Below are 19,569 nucleotides of genomic sequence, written 5' to 3'. Positions count from 1 at the left end.
AAAATTTATGAAAAAAAGTTTGGAAAAGACTTTCTTTGTTATCTTTAGTATCGTATTTTACTATCCTTTAATACGGGGACAACATGCGTGTCGGCCAAGTCTGAGCTGTTCATACTCGGCAATGGAAGGTTCAGATTTCATCTAGACTGGATAGCTGGGATCTGTTCGACTAGATGAAATCTGAGTCATCCATTGCCGAACATAGACATGGACGATCCAGATGGGGCCAACACCCATGCTGTCCCCTTAGGTCCCTCAATTCCGAAATTTGCCTCTCCTTTATCTTTGTTTTTCATTTCCTCATCCGTAAAGAAAATGGAGTACATTATGTGCAGGACTCAATTAATCGATTACTAGAACAAAACTGCAAATCGAAATCGTGAAAATTTCCATTAAGATTATTCATCGAATCAATGGCTGAATAGCCCTCAAAGTTGAAGCTAGTGATTTTCTCATCATGGACTAAAATTGTAAGAGTTCATGGTATTTTTCAATACTTTTGTTCAAATAATACTATGATATTTATGATCTCAGAAGTGTAATTTAGTTTGCCAATTCTATTAGAGACGCAATGGATATTACAACACTATTGAATGTCACCACTTATCACAATTTTTGGAGTTGTGCGCTGGCCGCTAGTTAGACCTACTCATTCCTGGACCACCACCGGCCGCTAGCACCCTCACACAGCTTTTGCCTAGACGGCTAGACCAAGCAATTATGTCCTGCGTTAACTCAAAAATTAGCTTCTAGAGTTGAGTTGTGACATTGAAGCCGGAATATCAATTGACGGGGTAGCCCGTGGTTGTACGGCCTGCAGAGGGCAAGTGAAGCTGAATGAGCATTGCAGAAGAGAGAAGGCGAGGTGACATCCTACATCGGCTAATACAGAAGCTTTCTGGAATATAAGCGTTAGGATAACGTATGTCACCTCAATAGTAAGCTTTCATGATTGAGATCTCTGCAATACCATGTAAGAGACGTATCATAACCATTCAATATATCTGCTTTGAGCACTGCTAACACACATCCCTACTCGAGACTTTTTTCCCCAGCAGCTTATGCAAAATTACAATAGCATCGATCGTATTGGTCTCCAAAGCAAGAATTCCAGTCATTAAGAAACCAAATCTGCTTTACACTTTCCACAATTATGTTCTTTCCAAAGAGAAGGAAAGTCCCAATTAATGTGCTTGCGAAAACCTAGACAAAAACCCGTAGAATCCATGTCCAAAGAAATTTGCCACGGGTTACTTACATGGGACAGAACTAGAAACAAAGGTAGACAATTTACCATATTCTAACTATCATCAGTTATATCCGTGTGAAAATGTTGCAACACCGAAAACTATGATGTGGAAACACAAACCATTGACTGCCTAGTGTACTTAAACAGCGAACGCAGTGAGTATTGGTTGCTTTAACATTTCATGGAGTCCCTGCACCACTACACCAGAAAGGTAACTCTCTATCTGAATCAATCAACCACAAAAGGGATCTGTTTAGTTGTCCTCCCTCCCGAAAATGTTCCAACATCTCAGCCTCTGCACATCTGTACCATTGGAGTGTAAACATACGAGTTAGACACACGGATAAGTTTGTGAGTTTGCCTATAGGTTGCATATATAATTTGTCACATACAATAGATCAAGCATTAACGTTTAGCAGAAGTGGACCAAAGTTAATCAGTCAAATCTTCCATATCATGCCAGGTGAGTTAAAAATCTGCCCTTTGTTAATGTTTCCTAGTTGTACCGGCAAAAGGAGTATGTTGGGTTTCAGCTCCAGCAACAGCTTTGTAAGGTATCAAGAAAAAATCTATTCAACAAATGGCCATATAAATACTCCATGGCCATGCCGGTGGGTAAATACACATTAACGAGTCTGCGGATTATAAGGTTTAGAGTTTAGACACAAGAAACATTCCCATTAGTTTCATGCTAAGTAATTTTTTCAGTTGGTAGGGCCTTGGTGTATCAGTTGTCTTGTTACTGATCCACTGTTCTGTTTCACACTTCGTGACCAAAAGGCATTTTGAATTCATTAACTTCCGATTTTATTTTTTGATCCGCCATTAATTTCTGATTCCTGAGGCCAAAAAGCTTTCTGGCTAACAGTGCGTATCAAACCAATAACCCATGACTTTCCTATGCAAAAAGTATGAATGCCAATAAATGAGGTATGAACTGGCAAATCAACTTCTACTAATATCATCAAACAATGCAATTGTTTACCATTGCTTCTAAAGCTTTAGATTCATCCTCAATTGTTCTTCAACTGACTCATTTGCTTCACTATTTGCATTCCAATAATGAACCATTTCCAGACAGCCGTGTGCATTTGGCAACAAGAAGTCATTTACTAACATAACTTGACCAAGAATCATGCAGTCTTTATATAAATAGCATTAAAGTGTAACATGGATCGGGAGAAAAGATAATTGAATTAGTCATATAACCAAACCATCCTGATCTCTAATTGCAGGGCACTATGGATCAGGAGCTAATCTCATCCATGAACTTGCCTTTTCTCCGCATAACATCTCTTGGGGGTGCTTCATATGAAATTATGTTGCACCCAAATATAAGCCAATCAGTGACTTCAAAAATTATAGGATGTCATTCACTCGTAATAACTGGATCATGAATTAAATGAATTAGATTACCAAATTACATAAGATATGATCACAATTAACTATCAGTGTGAGTTGAAACTCCTTTCGAATAAAGCGAGTTTAGAAAGGTGTTGAACTACCATGGGGTATCATTCTCCTGATCATCTTTGCACGAGGAGTAGAAATTACAAAAAAAGAAGGCCAAGAAGCTTTGAAAAAAAAAAAAACAAAACAAGGAATAAAACGCCACTCGAAACATGAATTGTAAGATACATAAGGTAGTTTGTTCAGAGAGGGAAGCAGATAGCAAAATGGTCTCTACTCTCAATTGTAAATCAAAGGATGAGCAAAGTATAAATTCCAGATTCTATATAAGAAGTGAGAGAATTATGAACTAGCAAGGTCCTCGATTTTCCTTCTATTTGTCGTATCTATATGAAATAGACGAACATTAGTTACACATACAACCATTCAATCAATTAAGCATAGTCCATATGTCACACAAGAAAAGGGAAACTATGATGTGTTTTCCGTATGTTATGCCTAGCAGGTAAATCTAATAAGGAGAAAGCTATTCCCAACTTCATATAATCTAATCTAAGCACTTGCACGAGAAACTTGTGCCACTTCAGCATTTGCGATATGATGAGGCTGATGTTATTGTTGTTCATGTTAGATTGGGGAATTCGTGTCGTGCCTACCCTGAAGTGGAGAATGAAACAAGCTGCCCAATTCCAACTTCACCTGAGGTAGTCCATGTGTTGTAATGAGATAAAACTCCTATATATGCATTCTTCCTTTGTAATTTTCTAATCCATGTTGTGTGATTGAAAATGATGAATGAAGGGTTGATTTCCACCGGAGTTTTCCCATCCTTGGATTCTCAGGTGCCTAAACATATATGCATGCCGGAATTTGGGAACGAACAAACTTTAACTTTAAGCGCATAAAGTTGATAGCAAAAAGGCGATAAAAATTTACTTCTACCATTATCATATGATGAACTGATTAAGAAATTTCTAAGACTATTCATATTCAACAGAATTCACAAGTACCTTAATAGTTTCTCCTTGTGGCAGCATTCTTAATTGAAATAAAGCTTGGAATGTACATCATCACTCTAAAGACAGATGGATATTCCCTATTGAACCTGAGCTTTCTAAAACTTCTGTCCCTCATATTCCATTCAAACAGACCGGACAAAGAACAAATCAACAAGTTACCTCCGTTGTTCCAAACCATTAATGGTCGATAAATCGGACCACAGAAAGTTTCTACCGGTGGGATTTTAACCATGAAATCTCTAGTCTAAGACTTCTGTACCGCATAATCCTTCATCACCCATAAATCAAGCGTTTGGATAGTAGTTCGATAAAATACCGACAGACCATCCTTCAACACCCCCATATTCATCGATTCCACCCGAAGTCCACGAAAGTTAGAAGGCCCTGGAAACGGTTGGAATCGCTCCTTCCCAAAGTCAAAACAACACATCGATTCGAAGCGATTCTCGGTGCCGTGGACAATCCAATGCAGAGCCCCATTCAAAAAGCAACCGCCCGAATACCAATGCATGTAGCGCGGAGCATCTCCAACTCTCCTCCACAAATCAGTCCCTAAAGTGTTGATTTCAGCCTCCAATTTGATTAGTCCCATACTCGGAGTTAAAAACCGCAACACTTTGTATTGATTAGTCCCTGAGCAGAATCCAAATCCAGAACCGCATTGATCAAAAAAAGCCTTTTCTGTTTGGGGTACAATCACACGTTCACCGACAACCGGATTCCATACATAATAGGGGTTTTAAGTCCTAGGCAAGTATAAGCAAATTAAACCATTGCAGGAACTCAAAACCTCCAATCCCTCAGGCAGATTGAGTGTGAAAAGGGTGTCATCGGTACACACATCGCCGCGATACAGGAGGTGGGGTTTTGATGTAGGGAGGTGCAGTTCAGCAAATTCAGGGTCTGAAATTAAGTTGCGGAAATTTGAACACACGCACCTGCAATTGCGGATTGTGGTGATGGGTAGTTTGCTCAAAATTTCCATGAGAATGGGGTTTGGGATGGAGAATATGGAGGACGACACCGCAAATCAGTCCCTAAAAATATCGTCTCCTGAAATTTTCTATCCAAATTTTTATTATTTTAAACATTCTGTCTTGCGGACTAGACAAAGAATATGAGGCATAGGGAGAGGAATAATTTGCACTCAAACGGAGATTTAGGCAACAATCATCTCCTCTTTTATTTCTTTGCTCTTCTTGAATCTCTCTGGCCGATTTCTCCGCCGAGCTGGTGCATTCCGTTACCTCAATTTTGCGAAGCTCATTTAGATTAGCAAAATCCATTGGGATCTGCCCCATTCGTTTGCAACGGTGAAGCACTAAGATCTCAAGCATCGGAAATTGATCTTCAGAAGCATTCCACTCCACAATATCCAGAAATTCAAGCTTCAAGTACTTGAGTTGAGAGAACCCCTCATCACTTGTTTTCCAAACGGGTCCAACACAACCACCGAATAATTTGAGAACCTCAAGGCGCGGCAGAGCTGTTTGGAAGATTGAGAGCTCCTCCCACACGAAGCGCGTGCTCCACAAAGTTAGTTGCGTAATAGTCGGAGGAAGCTTCAGCACTTTCTGAAGGGTGAAATTCATGCCCTGGTAACTGTAGTCGTCCTGTAACTTGAGTGTCTCAAGGATTTTTAAGAACTCTAGGTCGGGGATCATCAAAACACCATCCTCCGAATATAGGTTTCCACTAATTCCTAGCTTCCTAAGATTGGGAGTCCTAACCAAGAAACTTAGACACACCTTACAAGCACATATTGAGTGCAAGGTCTGTAGGCTATCCAACTTGGAGGAACGGTCAAAATAGATTCTCGTTGTTTCTCCAGAAGAAGGATAAGGAAGATAGAGGCAAAATTGGAATGCAAATTTACACTTTTTAGAATAAAGATGCCTCAACTTTACCATCTTAAATATATCGTAAGGCAACCCCATGATTCTTCTTTCTTTAAGTATACGCTGCCCGCGTCGCATTCTTATTTCGAACTTAATGGTTTCTAGGTGGTGGGAAAACGGGGCTTCAAACTTAGACACACCTTGCATAGAATGAACCATGTGCAAGTATCTCAAATGAACTAGATGGCTTCCTAGGCTTCCATAGGAGATATAACTCAACACCCTGAGATGTTTAAAGTTTTCAAGAAAGTCTTCAAGAAAGTGCTGAGATATATCCAATGGCCACGAGCCTGGCATCCCTGGGCAGAAAAGAGTCGTACGAAATTTTTGAGCATGATGGCTTTTCTTGGTAAACCCCAAAAAGTGCTTCCCAGCATTGAACTTCCTGCCGACGAAGAGGCGGCAATGGTTATTTGAAGCAAAAGTTCGAACAGAATCATCCTCGTTTATTTTCACAAGGAAATTATCCTCCTCGACCTTTTTCAAGCATAATTCACGAAGAAGATCATGAATACGACATGCTTTAATTCTTCCAAGGGGATTTTTGCGAGCTACAATTATGAGACTTCTATCAATGAGGTCGAGTAAGTAATCTTTTGCCATCTCCTCCAAGCTTTTCCCCTCACTTTGCTGAATGAACCCTTCCGCGATCCATAACCATATCAAATCGCATACGGGAATTTCACGATCCTCGTCGAATCCTCCAATATAGAGAAAACACGCTTTCAAATGAAGAGGTAGGTGATTGTAACTCAGTTCAAGTATCTCCATGCAGCCCTCTTGATTTTTAGCAATGATTGAACTTAAATGTTTGGCAGCTTCCATCCACACGTTGAGTGTCTTGTCTTTCTTTTTCAGAATGCCAGCTATCGTGACAATCGCGAGTGGTAGGCCATCACATTTTTGTGCGATTTGCTTACCGATGCCTACCAACTCGGGTGGGCAGCATTTCATCCCGAATACCTGTTTGATATTTATGGTAAAATTAGATAATATTTATAATTTCAATTAAATCAACTCGATCCAAGTAGTAGGAATTTAAAAGTTCATTCGATAAGACTAAGAAATGCTTCAAAATGGAAATTTTTAAAAGGAAATAAGAAATAGGAAATATGTGACAATAGTATATATAAGGAAGCATATACATGTTAAATCACTACTTTTAATAGTATTACGTACAAGATTCTTTTTAAACAAATACTCTCTCCATCCCAATATGGATCTTATTTGATACATCTTAACTATTTTTGTGAAAATAAAACTTCAAAATCACGAAAAGTGTTGTAGATAAAGAAGTATACATAATTTACAAATGATACGCATTGTAACAACCTGAATCCTCAAGCATCAGGACCCAAAAATAACATAATCGAAGGTGTTACTCAACCAACTCAATATAAACAACAAACACATTTACTATAAGAAAAAACATCCCCACTCCCTTAAACATTTACATAATTTTTCGTATATGGCAATTCATATACCCTTCTCTCTTCAACTTCCCTTCCACACTTTCTCTATCTCAAGAGTAAATTTGTAACGAGACAACCCACATCTTTACCACAAAACAACCACAACCGTTCATACATATAATTAACCATGCAACCCCTACTGTGGAAGCACCTCCAACTGCTCCGTTCATACGTTTTCTCCAACAACAAAGACCAGCTAATATCACCCAGCTATTCTCTCCCCCTCCCCCTCCCCCATCCTATCTTTTTTCTTTTTTCCCTTCAAAGCTTGCATCCCGCTCGCACTAGTGATATACTTACGCACTAGAATTTTTTTGTTTTGTCCCTATTTAAAGTTTTTTTTCGTATTTGTTAGTTTTATGTCACACTTTTATGTGACATGGGTTCATCTCAACGAGAAGAATCGAAAAAGTAAAAAAATTTGAATTTTACACAAGTAACAAACGCAAAAAAACAAAAAAAAAACAAAACAAAACCAAAAAATTATGTTGCATAATTTAATCACTAGCATGAACACCTTTGATGCTAATGTAAGATCTCTCCCATGCCCACAATTCCCAGCCTTCCCCCACAACCCCCTCTTATTGCTCACATGTGTTCCCCAAGTAGATGACAAACCACCCCTCCAATTCTCCTCCTTAGTCCCTATCTAAATATTGTTGAGTCACCTCTCAAAGAGTGGCTTTGACATATACCTGGTGCCGTTCCTGGCTTTGACGTATACCTGGCTTTGACATATTTATAAGTAGACTAAGAGTCACCTCTCAAAGTCGTTCCCAATATTTAGCAGGCATATGTCAACTAAGAGTGGCTTTTTGGGTAAAAGGGAGATGTAATCTTACAATCTATTTTGTTGAAGACTTCATAAGCCATTTGGATGGCATTAGAAAGCATAAAATCTAAGTATTTTTTTCCAACTCTTGGTTGGCCTTTTCTTCTTCTCTTTTTGGATTGTTGGCTAGCATATGATTGGATTGGTTTTTCCTTTCAATGATGCTTCCCATATCCTTCTCGATGTACCCATTATTGAGTTTCTAATATAATTTCTTTGCTTATCAAAAAAAAAAAAGAAATGTAAGTTAGCCTCATGTCCATTACTAGCCAATTTTATTTTGTTTGTCTTATTATCCTTTTAATTTCCTGCTTCACACCAAGGATCCAAGTATATATCCAACAAACACATGCATACATGTACGCCACCTCCTTCACGTTAAAACACTCTCCCATTTGACACTTAAACTAACCATACAAATATTTTTTTAATATCAACCACATACTTATCAAATGCAAACCCAATCGAACTCAATCAAACAATTAATCGAGGTCTCAATAAGTAAATACCCTTTTCGAATTTAATAAATTATTTTCCTTTGTCGAGCAAAAAAAAAAACCCCACGGTTATTACGTACACGCATGCTAAAAAGTGAAGTAGAAATTTGGGATATGGGGAATACCTTTTTCTGTAACAACTCCCAACTCGAATTTTTTGTTAAAGGATCCAAATAATGAGGGACATGACTGATGTTGCCAGGTTGAACAATTAGTCGACTAGTGAACAACACTTTACTCCCCTTGCATTCTTTAGGAAATGATCTTTGCATATCATTCCAGGCTTCAATGCCCCATATGTCATCCATGACAATGAGATATTTCCTACCCTTCAAGCACTTGTGTACGTCTTCTCCCAACTTATCCTCACTACTCTTCTCATAATCAACTTGTTTTCCTGGCAAAGCTGATTCCAAAATACGAATCAACAAATTCCTTTTCATAGTCTTATTATAATCTTGGGAAACATCAACCCATGCACGAATTCCAAAGGTATGTAACGTGAAACGATGATCATATACTTCTCTAGCCAAAGTGGTTTTGCCGCCTCCTCCTACGCCAATAATTGTTATAATCTCCAGCGGTCTGCCCTCTCCTCTGTCGTCAAGCTTCTCTATTACTTTGATTACCTCCTCCTTAAAACCCACCACCACATTCTCTTTTACCAATTTGGATGTGTTACTCCCTCCTGATGAACCTGCACCGCCTGTTGGAAAATGAAAGGAAGGTTATTATCAAGGAAGACAAAAGTTATGAAAGGGCCCCGGTAAGTGTAACAAGAAATTAAATCTGCATTCTGAAACGGAGCCATATCTCATTTCCCAGTTATCAATAAATAGTATTTAGGCTGCATTCTTTTTAACTTAATTTATTTCTTTGTTTTGTGTGTTTTATTTATCTTTTCTGAATTTTTGTTAGATTTGCGTGATAGTTTTTGGATTAATCATTTGTCTTGATGAGAGGAGTCTAAAAAGTACAAAACTATGACCGAAAGTAAAAAAAAAGTTTACTAAAGATGGAAAAAGTATCTCAAACAAGTGTCTTATTTTACAAAAGTGCTGCCTTATTTAAGTTTTTTAGATATCAGTCTATATTTTTATATTTTTTCGATTCGTCTCGTCGAGATGAACAACTTAATCCAAAAAATTACAACAAAAAGTTAAATAAGAAGTTTCAAAAATTAAAAAATACCAAAATAAGTTTCAGACTTATAAGTTAAAAAGAACTCAGCCTTTTAAGTATGAATAATCTTGGAGCTGTATATTTAAAATCTTTTTTTTTGGTCAGACGTGAACTTATTGTATATACATTTCACACGACTCACATTTAAGCCATTCTCTAATTGATATAATTGCCTAGGAGAAAAAGGAAAACAATTTTGATTGTTATTACAAATCAATTGAAGTAATGTTAAATTAAGAGTGTATTGTAGCATTCACCTGCATATTTTAGTATGGTTCATTTTACTCATTATTATTAATAGTGAACAATACTAAATTCTGATTCTCTTATTTTTCCCAAAAGTCTAGGAACTCAAATTTAAAACACAAATTCAGACACAACTATGTCTGAAACTATCTGATGCATGTGTGAATGTGTGCATAGACGGTTTTCACACAGACTTGTGTCCAGATTTGTGTTTTAAATCGATGTTCCTATTATTTATCATAGATATATAGAATAGAAGTATAGATACATAGATGTGTAAAAGTGTAGAATAGTTTTGTTGTGTAATACCTTGAAATTAAATGGTGTGTGACGAAGATAATTGCATGTTTGAAACATATATACCAATATACACGATGAGTAAGGGGATCATAAAGATGAAGAGTAGTTTCTTAACTTTATGAGGACGTACACTTGACAAAATTCTAAAATGAAAAAAGAGAGGTCACAACAAAATTTCAGACCTTGGCCCTAAAGAATTTTGCTTAATTTGCTTATATCATATTCACGATAAGATATTATTCTCATAAGAGCTTGACATAACTGAAACTGAAAACGTACGTAAAACTATAATGATTTATCAAAACAAACTAATTTTGAGTATAAAATATTATTGAAAATATGTACCAATACCTTCACTTCCTGTAGAAGAGTGCTTGGGTATTTTTACTGCTACTCCATTAATGTCATACATCGTCATGTCGTAAATTTGCTTCACCTTAGCCATAAGAGTCTTGATTTTCTTTTTGACACTTTCAAGATCAAGACTAGGATGATCAAGATATTGATATGCATTAGGCCTCTTGAAATCGCGACCTACAAACAGATCTATGATGTTTTCTGCCTCGAATACCACGTCTCTGATTTGCATCACAAGTTCCATCAGTTTTGAATGCTCGTTGCGTTTCTTCTCCGTAACCTTGAGGAATCCTCCAAGATACTCTATTTCCTCCTGAAGTGATTGAAGTTGACGTTTCTCGTCTATGGTCAAACCGAGCTTGGATCTCGTTATAAGTTGCTTCAAGGTCTCTTGGAAAGAGTCAACAGTAATGTCACCCATCTCTCTCACTCTCTCCAATAGCTGATTGATCAAGTAAATGGAAAAGATAGGGGACGAGCAGATTGATGGACAAATGTAGAATTTGTTGAAAGGATAAACTTGAGCAGCCCTTGAAAAACACATGGGTGAACTGTTCAATATCAGGCTTGAAGATTTCTGAAGATTTTGGAGGTTCCGTGATATATTTTGAGATTTGCAATAAATGAGTGATTATTTCATTCTTGTTTTTTCTTATGGTTCTACCTATATATGGACTGGAAATCTGATTGTAAAAGTATGAGTGGAGTAAAAGAGAATCAGAGAGATAGAGAGAGAAATAGAAATTTTCTACTTGTATTTTCAGATCGAGTGAGTTAAATATACCGTGAGTGTGTTTGTGCAATTCTCTTGTGAGTTTCATACATTATAAGTGTGTGATCAATACTTCTCCACCCAACAAGTGGTATCAGAGCCAGGTTCATCCCAAAAAAAATAATCACTATCACAAAAAACATACCTTCAACCTGCTATTTTCAAATAGAAAGTTAGCTCCCTCAAAAATCAATTTTTTGAGTGCAAGAGTGAAGTACTCCCAATCACCAAAACAACGCCCAGCAACTCCGGCGACGACTTTCCGGCAAAAAGAAAAACAAATAGATTCTGTTTTTTCTTTGTTGCTGCCCAGAAATTGATTCGGTCAAAACTAAGTTTTGAGCATCGAATCAAGACCTTCTCGCCAAGACGATTCCAACGTCACCAGAATCAAGTGATTCGGACCGACCGCGTAGCAACACGGAGATCCAGTTCAGCGAGCAAAAGTTCTTTTTGGGTGTGAAACCCACCTCTGATTTAGGTATTATCAATGTGAAGAAGATATCTGACGCAAAGCATTAAAGTCTGGTAGTTGCCGACGAAGGAGAAAACAAAAAGAGCATTAAAGTCTAGCCTCCAGTGGAGAATAAATTATACACGGAGGGGCCGTGTATAAGGAAGTGCCCGCCCACCCAATAAAAAGAAGGCAACTCAGCGGGTGAGACAGTGGGCAAAAATGGGACAATGTTAAAAAATGATTTTTTGGGATCCTGTGGAGCAGAAATTTGATTATGAGAGTCTTAGAAATAAAATTTAATTATGACCCTTTAAAATAATATAATTAGAATAATAAGATCTTCGCACTGGTTCAAACGGATTAAAAATTGGAGTACTTAATTTTTTGATCATGTTTTTTTAATATATAAACAGTTCAAAAATATTAAGCGTTTCAATTTTCAATCTGTTTGAACCAGTGGGAAGATTTTATTATTCTAATCATATTATTTTGAACAATCATAATTAAATTTTGTCTCTAGGACTCTCATAATCAAGTTTCTGTTCCACGGGGTTCCAAATAAAGAACAAATACTTAATTATGACAGCTTTACAGACTAAATTTAATTATGACCCCTTAAAAAATTATGATCAGAATAATACGATCCTCCCACTGGTTAAAATGGATTAAAAATTGATGCACTTAATTTTTTGACCATATTTTTTTAATATATAAACGGTTCAAAAATATTAAGCGCTCTAATTTTCAATCCGTTTGAACCCGTGAGAAAATCTTATTATTGTAATCATATCATTTTAAAAGGCCATAATTAAATTTTGTCTCCAGAGCTTTCATAATTAAGTATTTGTTCTTCATTTTAAAGAGTCATAAAATGAAGAACAAAATTTAAAGGGTCATAAACCTGTAGAACTGAAACTTGATTATGAGAGCCTTAAAGAAAAAATTTAATTAAGATTGTTTAGAATAATATAATCAGAATAATAAGATCTTTGCATTGGTTCAAACGGATTGAAAATTGGAGCGCTTAATATTTTTGAACTGTTTATATATTAAAAAAATATGATTAAAAAATTAAGTGCTCCAATTTTTAATTCGTTTGAATAAGTGCGAAGATTTTATTATTCTGATCATATTATTCTAAAGGGTCATAATTAAATTTTATTTTTAAGACTCTTATAATCAAATTTCTGCTCCACAGGATCCCAAAAAATCATTTTCTAACATTGTCCCATTTTTGCCCACTGTCTCACCCGCTGAGTTGCCTTCTTTTTATTGGGTGGGCGGGCACTTCCTTATACACGGCCCCTCCTTGTATAATTTATTCTCCCTTCAGTGAGAACGTTCAACTGAAGGAGGAGGAATAATCCAGTGTAGCTAGAACATAGCTCCAACAGGCCTAAGTAAACTTTAGGTTCCTGAAGTTTGAAATATTACATTTCAATCCTCGCCGGACATATTTCCATCATTTTCAGGTTCAATGGCTAACGGAACATCCCAAGCCGTCATTCCAAAGCTCACCAAGGACAATTATGATAATTGGTCCATCCAAATGAGAGCACTGCTAGGTGCTCAAGATGTTATGGAGGTGGTAGAAGAAGGTTATGATGAACCTGCCTCAAAAGAAGCTGAAACAGCTTTAAAGGAGGAACAGAAGACTACGCTCCGTGCTGAGCGAAAGAAGGATTGCAAAGCTAGGTTCATCATCTACCGAGGACTTGGTGAAGCCACGTTCGAGATCATCGCTTCCGCAAAACTTCCAAAGAAATTTGGGAGATGCTACAGAAAACCTACAGAGGTGCTGACAAAGTAAAGAGGATTCGCCTTCAAACTCTACGAGGTGAATTTGAGTCTTTATGAATGAAATCCTCAGAATCTATTTCTGAGATTTGTTCGACCAGATGAAATCTGAGTCGTCCATTGCCAAACATAGACATGGACGACCCAGATGGGGCCAACACCCATGCTGTCCCCTTAGGTCCCTCAATTTCGAAATTTGCCTCTCCTTTTTCTTTGTTTTTCATTTTCTCATCCGTAAATAAAACAGATTACATTATGTGCAGGACTCAATTAATCGATTGCTAGAACAAAACTGCGAATCGAAATCGGGAAAATTTCCTCCGATAATTTCCATTAAGATTATTCATCGAATCAATGGCTGAATAGCCCTCAAAGTTGAAGTGATTTTCTCATCATGGACTAAAATTTTAAGAGTTCATGGCATTCTTCAATACTTTTGTTCAAATACTATGCTATTTATGATCTCAGAAGTGTAATTTAGTTTTGCCAATTCTATTAGAGACGCGATGGATATTACAACACTATTGAATGTCACCACTTATCACAATTTTTGGAGTCACGCGCCGCTAGTTAGACCTACTCATTCCTGGACCACCACCGGCCGCTAGCACCCTCACACAACTTGCCTAGACGGCTAGACCAAACAATTATGTCCTGCGTTAAGCATGGGAGTGAGTACCTCAACTCAAAAAATAGCTTGTAGAGTTGAGTTGTGACATTGAAGCCGGAATATCAATTGACGGGGTAGCCCGAGGTTGTACGGCCTGCAGAGGGCAATTGAAGCTGAATGAGCATTGCAGAAGAGAGAAGGCGAGGCGACATCCTACATCGGCTAATACAGAAGCTTTCTGGAATATAAGCGTTAGGATAACGTAGGTCACCTCAATAGTAAGCTTTTATGATTGAGATGTCTGCAATACCATGTAAGAGACGTATCATAACCATTCAATATATCTGATTTGAGCACTGCTAACACACATCCCTACTCGAGACTTTTTTCCCCAGCAGCTTATGCAAAATTACAATAGCATCGATCGTATTGGTCTCCAAAGCAAGAATTCCAGCCATAAAGAAACCAAATCTGCTTTACACTTTCCACAATTATGTTCTTTCCAAAGAGAAGGAAAGTCCCAATTATTGTGCTTGCGAAAACCTAGACAAAAACCCGTAGAATCCATGTCCAAAGAAATTTGCCACGGGTTACTTACATGGGACAGAACTAGAAACAAAGGTAGACAATTTACCATATTCTAACTATCATCAGTTATATCCGTGTGAAAATGTTGCAACACCGAAAACTATGATGTGGAAACACAAACCATTGACTGCCTAGTGTACTTAAACAGCGAACGCAGTGAGTCTTGGTTGCTTTAACATTTCATGGAGTCCCTGCACCACTACACCAGAAAGGTAACTCTCTATCTGAATCAATCAACCACAAAAGGGATCTGTTTAGTTGTCCTCCCTCCCGAAAATGTTCCAACATCTCAGCCCCTGCACATCTGTACCATTGGAGCGTAAACATACGAGTTAGGCACACAGATAAGTTTGTGAGTTTGCCGATAGGTTGCATATATAATTTGTCACATACAATAGATCAAGCATTAACGTTTAGCAGAAGTGGACCAAAGTTAATCAGTCAAATCTTCCATATCATGCCAGGTGAGTTAAAAATCTGCCCTTTGTTAATGTTTCCTAGTTGTACCGGCAAAAGGAATATGTTGGGTTTCTGCTCCAGCAACAGCTTTGTAAGGTATCAAGAAAAAATCTATTCAACAAATGGCCATATAAATACTCCATGGCCATGCCGGTGGGTAAATACATATTAACGAGTCTGCGGATTATAAGGTTTAGAGTTTAGACACAGGAAACATTCCCATTAGTTTCATGCTAAGTAATTTTTTCGGTTGGTAGGCCCTTGGTGTATCAGTTTAGACACAGGAAACATTCCCAAGGCGCGATGAAAATTAAGAGAACTTCATTAACGGTTTAATGAAGTTGGTATAAGGAAATAAAACATCAACTAAGCATGGCTAGTGTGATGAAAGATAAAGACATTTGCTGAAAATGTAAAGATAATTGAAATATAATTTGGATAAGCCATGGACTTGATTGGTCGAGGACCCTTTCTAAGACCTTCAATTCTGGTATTTATAGACAGAGTTTCGGGTCTTAAGCTGCTTCCACTTGCCTTTATGCATGGCTGCCACGTGCCCCAAGCCTTGCTCCTTACTCCAAACCTAGCTACATTTTCAGGCTTGACAACAACTTTTTCAAGCTTGAAATGACCTTTTTTTGCAGAGAGACTTGCTAAAAGGAGATTTTTAGGACCTTTTAAGACTAAAAGCTAAAACTTTTCTGTAAAAGAGAAGACTTTTCAACCACTTTTTGTCCCTTGTGGGCTCTTGGAGGCTCTAAGTTGGTTCTTTATGTAAGAAGATTCAAGACAAAAGACATTTTTGGAACTTGTGCCCTCTTTTCTCGTGCAACAAAGGCCAAATAGGACTAAATGAGCTGCTTGTAAGCTAAGACCTGATTGAGCTGCTTGGGCCATATGACCTGCATGAATGCCATGTGTTCTTACTTCATGTTAAAGGAAAACGGCTGCGGGCCTTAAGCTGCTTATGAGCTGCTTGCTAGAGAGAACCTTCTAGGCCTTTGAGCTGCTTGTGAGCAATTTGCTAGGGAGAACCTTCTAGGCTTTTGACCTGTTTGTGAGCAGCTTACTTCCCAAGCATGACTAAGTAGCTTATGGCCTTTTTGACTTCTTCATTTTCAGGCCTGGATAAATCTGAAAAGCTGGCCCAGACTTCGAAAATGAATCTTGGCTTTATTGGGCTAAATAGGCCTGAAAAACTAATCCAAGTTTTAATTAGTTGGGCCAAGGCCTGAACCTAATATGAACTTTAACTCAATTGGGCCGAACAAGCCTAAGAATGGGCCCAGATCTGAAAACTAATTTGGGCCTTAACTAATTAGGCCATGCTCCAAATATTAATGCGGCCCATAAATCCCTTTCAGCCCTTTTGAAAGGGACCATAAATTCGACCAAAAGCCTAAATCAATCAAGGCCTAATTCAACCAAGGCCCAAAAAATAATTTTGGGCCACTAATCTATTAACAAATTCATTTTTAGAATTTGGCCAAAAATGGGTGTAAATAGCTGCCCAATTCCAACTTCACCTGAGGTAGTCTATGTGTTGTAATGAGATAAAAAAAACTCCTATGTACGCATTCTTCCTTTGTAATTTTCTAATCCATGTTGTTTGTTGTGTGATTGAAAATGATGAATGAAGGGTTGATTTCCACCGGAGTTTCCCCATCCTTGGATTCTCAGGTGCCTAAACATACATTCATGCCGGAATTTGGAAACGAACAAACTTTAACTTTCAGCGCATAAAGTTGATAGAAAAAAGACGATAAAAATTTACTTCTACCATTATCATATGATGAACTGATTAAGAAATTTCCAAGACTATTCACATTCAACAGAATTCACAAGTACCTTAATAGTTTCTCCTCGTGGCAGCATTCTTAATTGAAATAAAGCTTGGAATGTACACCATCGCTCTAAAGACAGATGGATATTTCCCATTGTACCTGACCTTTCTTAAACTTCTGTCCCTCATATTCCATTCAAACAGACCACCGGATAAAGAACAAATCAACAAGTTACCTCCTTTGCTCCAGACCATTAATGGTCGATAAATCGGACCACAGAAAGGTTCTACCCGTGGGATTTTAACGGCGAATACTCTAGTCCAAGACTCCTGCACCGCATAATCCTTCATCACCCATATATCAAGCGTATGAATAGTAGTTTGAAAAAATACGTACAGACCATCCTTCAACGCCCCCATATTCATCGAATCCACCCGAAGTCCACGAAACTTAGAAGGCCCTGGAAACGGTTGGAATCGCTCCTTCCCAAAGTCAAAACAACACATCGATTCGAAACGATTCTCGGTGTCGTGGACAATCCAATGAAGACCTCCATTCAAAAAGCAACCACCCGAATACCAATGCAGGTAGAGCGGAGCATCTCCAACTCTCCTCCACAAATCAGTCCCTAAAGTGTTGATTTCAGCCTCCAATTTGATTAGTCCCGTACTAGGAGTTAAAAACCGCAACACTTTGTATTGATTAGTCCCTGAGCAGAATCCAAACCCAGAACCGCATTGACCAAAAAAAGCCTTTTCTGTTTGGGGTACAATCACACGTTCACCGACAACCGGATTCCATACATAATAGGGGTTATAAGTCCTAGGCAAGTATAAGCAAATTAAACCATTGCAGGAACTCAAAACCTCCAATCCCTCAGGTAGATTGAGTTTGAAAAGGGTGTCATCGGTACACTCATCGCCGCGATACAGGAGGTGGGGTTGTGATTTAGGGAGGTGGAGTTGAGCAAATTCAGGGTCTGAAATTAAGTTACGGAAATATGAACATACGCACCTGCAATTGCGGATTGTGGTGATGGGTAGTTTGCTCAAAATTTCCATGAGAATGGGGTTTGGGATGGAGAATATGGAGGACGACACCGCCTCGGGCGCGGTCGTTCTGCTTCTTTTCATGGTGAAAATTTCTCTTCACCTGCGAAGAAGAAACAAAACACAGGTGGGCGGGGGCCGGCAAAGAGGGCGGACTGGTGGAGCAAACTACAGAGGTGCCAATTATTTGAAAACACAAAGTTGACAAAAGGCACCAATGAGCGCCATTATATAATGGATGGTAATGAATTTAAAAAGTTAAAATGTGTAGAACAGTCCACTTTATAAATCAAAAATCAATTTTTGATATACATATTGATTCCAATCAAGTTGATTTTTTTTTGAATGGATGATGTACCCGGCGAGTAATACAATATAAACAGTTCAAATTACTCGAATAATGTACTGTGGGGGCTAAGGGTACGGAGAAACCTACAAAGGTGCCAATTATTTCAAAACACAAAGTTGACAAAAGGCACCAATGAGCGTCATTTTATAAAATGGATGGTAATGATTTTAAAAGTTAAATTGTTCACGATTATCTATTTTATGAATTGAATTTCAATTTTTCATATACATATCAATTCCGATCAATCTGATTTTTTGCATGGATGATTTACTCAACAAATCATACAATATGCACAGATCAAATTAATGACATAACGTACGCACTGTGGGGATTTCCACCACCGGTCAAAATTTACCTTCATTACTTAAACCACTTAAAAAACTCAAGAAAGGGTTAATTCTGCAACCGTTTCGAACTACGAAAGTTGATCACTTATCCCTCAAACTCAAAAGGATCAAGGTGAAAGTACACAAAGACTTCCTCAATTATGTCTTTTTTTTTCATGGAGACCCTCTAATATTTAAAATCGCGCATACAAATCTCCTCAACTATAACTGTTAACCAATTAGCACCATTCTATAAAAAACACCGCTAAGATGAAGAGGTTAGTATGGACAATTTTTATAGATGAGGGGGTCAGTGTGGACGATTTTTTTGGGGTAGAATTGTCATTTTCCTTCATTCCGTTAACAAAGTTATCCAATTTTTCATTTCATATAATTGAAGGGGTCTGTATAAATGATCTTAAACATTAGGGTGTCTTCGTGAAAAATAGGTATAGTTGAGGAGGTGTTTGTCTACTTTCACATATGCAATTTGTTCATCAGATAGTGTCAATTTGAGTATGAAAAGGGCAGGAACCCATTTATGTACTAATTTGGTTTGAACTCTTTTATCTTCAAGTAATCCCAAGTTCAGTTAAACCAAAAATACATGGGACCGGTTGCCGGCGGCAAGCGTAGGCTTTTTAGTGGGTGGTCATTTTTGGGTACAAACAAAAGTTTTCGTGGGGTTTTTTTTTTTTTTCCGTTAATGCCTACTCCTTGTAACCATAGGGAGAGGAACTGGTTTGTGAATAAGATCTTCAAGGATACGGCCACAAGAAACTACTTCTCTGTTTCTAGATGAACACTATAAGCTTTTTGGTACAAACTAAAAGAAGTTAGAAAAGTTCCAAACTCAGTGGCAGGAGTCTAGATCGATTATCCTATTTCAAGATGTTATGCTGATCTTGAACTTGAG

General features: G+C 37.8%; 4 protein-coding genes and 1 long non-coding RNA gene across 13 annotated transcripts; 1 reads left to right on the top strand and 4 right to left on the bottom strand.

Annotated features, from left to right (window-relative positions):
* Positions 1-521: 521 nt before the first annotated feature.
* On the bottom strand, positions 522-11,741 carry LOC131322909 (putative late blight resistance protein homolog R1B-16). Of its 9 annotated transcripts, none has more exons than XR_009199006.1 (5): positions 10,451-11,741; positions 8,503-9,083; positions 3,670-6,539; positions 932-1,552; positions 522-814 (listed from the first exon to the last, which is right to left on the bottom strand). XR_009199006.1 is itself a non-coding variant. In XM_058354492.1 (4 exons), the coding sequence occupies exons 2-4, from the start codon at positions 10,881-10,883 to the stop codon at positions 4,716-4,718; spliced, it is 2,832 nt and encodes a 943-aa protein (XP_058210475.1). In that variant the 5' UTR covers positions 10,884-10,992; positions 11,380-11,740; the 3' UTR covers positions 3,620-4,715. The 9 variants fall into 9 exon arrangements, 3 of the variants coding, with proteins under 3 accessions (XP_058210475.1, XP_058210474.1, XP_058210477.1); XR_009199010.1 differs by having other exon boundaries at positions 522-1,552; positions 10,457-10,992; positions 11,380-11,740; XR_009199005.1 differs by having other exon boundaries at positions 522-1,552.
* LOC131323597 (putative F-box protein At4g09790) lies at positions 646-4,663 on the bottom strand. The gene is made up of 5 exons (XM_058355451.1): positions 4,450-4,663; positions 3,938-4,311; positions 1,141-1,203; positions 812-898; positions 646-705 (listed from the first exon to the last, which is right to left on the bottom strand). The coding sequence occupies exons 1-5, from the start codon at positions 4,661-4,663 to the stop codon at positions 646-648; spliced, it is 798 nt and encodes a 265-aa protein (XP_058211434.1).
* Positions 6,760-7,720, bottom strand: LOC131322924 (uncharacterized). Its single transcript, XR_009199014.1, has 2 exons — positions 7,189-7,720; positions 6,760-7,131 (listed from the first exon to the last, which is right to left on the bottom strand). It is a non-coding gene; the product is annotated as an uncharacterized LOC131322924 (long non-coding RNA).
* Positions 11,742-13,023: 1,282 nt separating the features above from the next.
* LOC131323596 (uncharacterized) lies at positions 13,024-13,501 on the top strand. Its single transcript, XM_058355450.1, has one exon. It carries the CDS (start codon positions 13,169-13,171, stop codon positions 13,499-13,501), a length of 333 nt encoding a protein of 110 aa, XP_058211433.1. The 5' UTR covers positions 13,024-13,168.
* A 1,054-nt stretch (positions 13,502-14,555) lies between these two features.
* Positions 14,556-18,083, bottom strand: LOC131322917 (F-box/kelch-repeat protein At3g06240-like). The gene is made up of 2 exons (XM_058354508.1): positions 16,994-18,083; positions 14,556-14,990 (listed from the first exon to the last, which is right to left on the bottom strand). The coding sequence occupies exon 1, from the start codon at positions 18,060-18,062 to the stop codon at positions 16,995-16,997; it is 1,068 nt and encodes a 355-aa protein (XP_058210491.1). The 5' UTR covers positions 18,063-18,083; the 3' UTR covers positions 14,556-14,990; position 16,994.
* Between the last annotated feature and the right edge of the window lie 1,486 nt (positions 18,084-19,569).

Source organism: Rhododendron vialii, chromosome 4a (assembly GCF_030253575.1).
Source record: "Rhododendron vialii isolate Sample 1 chromosome 4a, ASM3025357v1".
In the NCBI taxonomy this organism is placed as follows: Eukaryota; Viridiplantae; Streptophyta; class Magnoliopsida; order Ericales; family Ericaceae; genus Rhododendron; species Rhododendron vialii.
The sequence above is the reverse complement of the archived record's forward strand: the minus strand, read 5'-3'. Positions and strand labels throughout refer to the sequence as shown.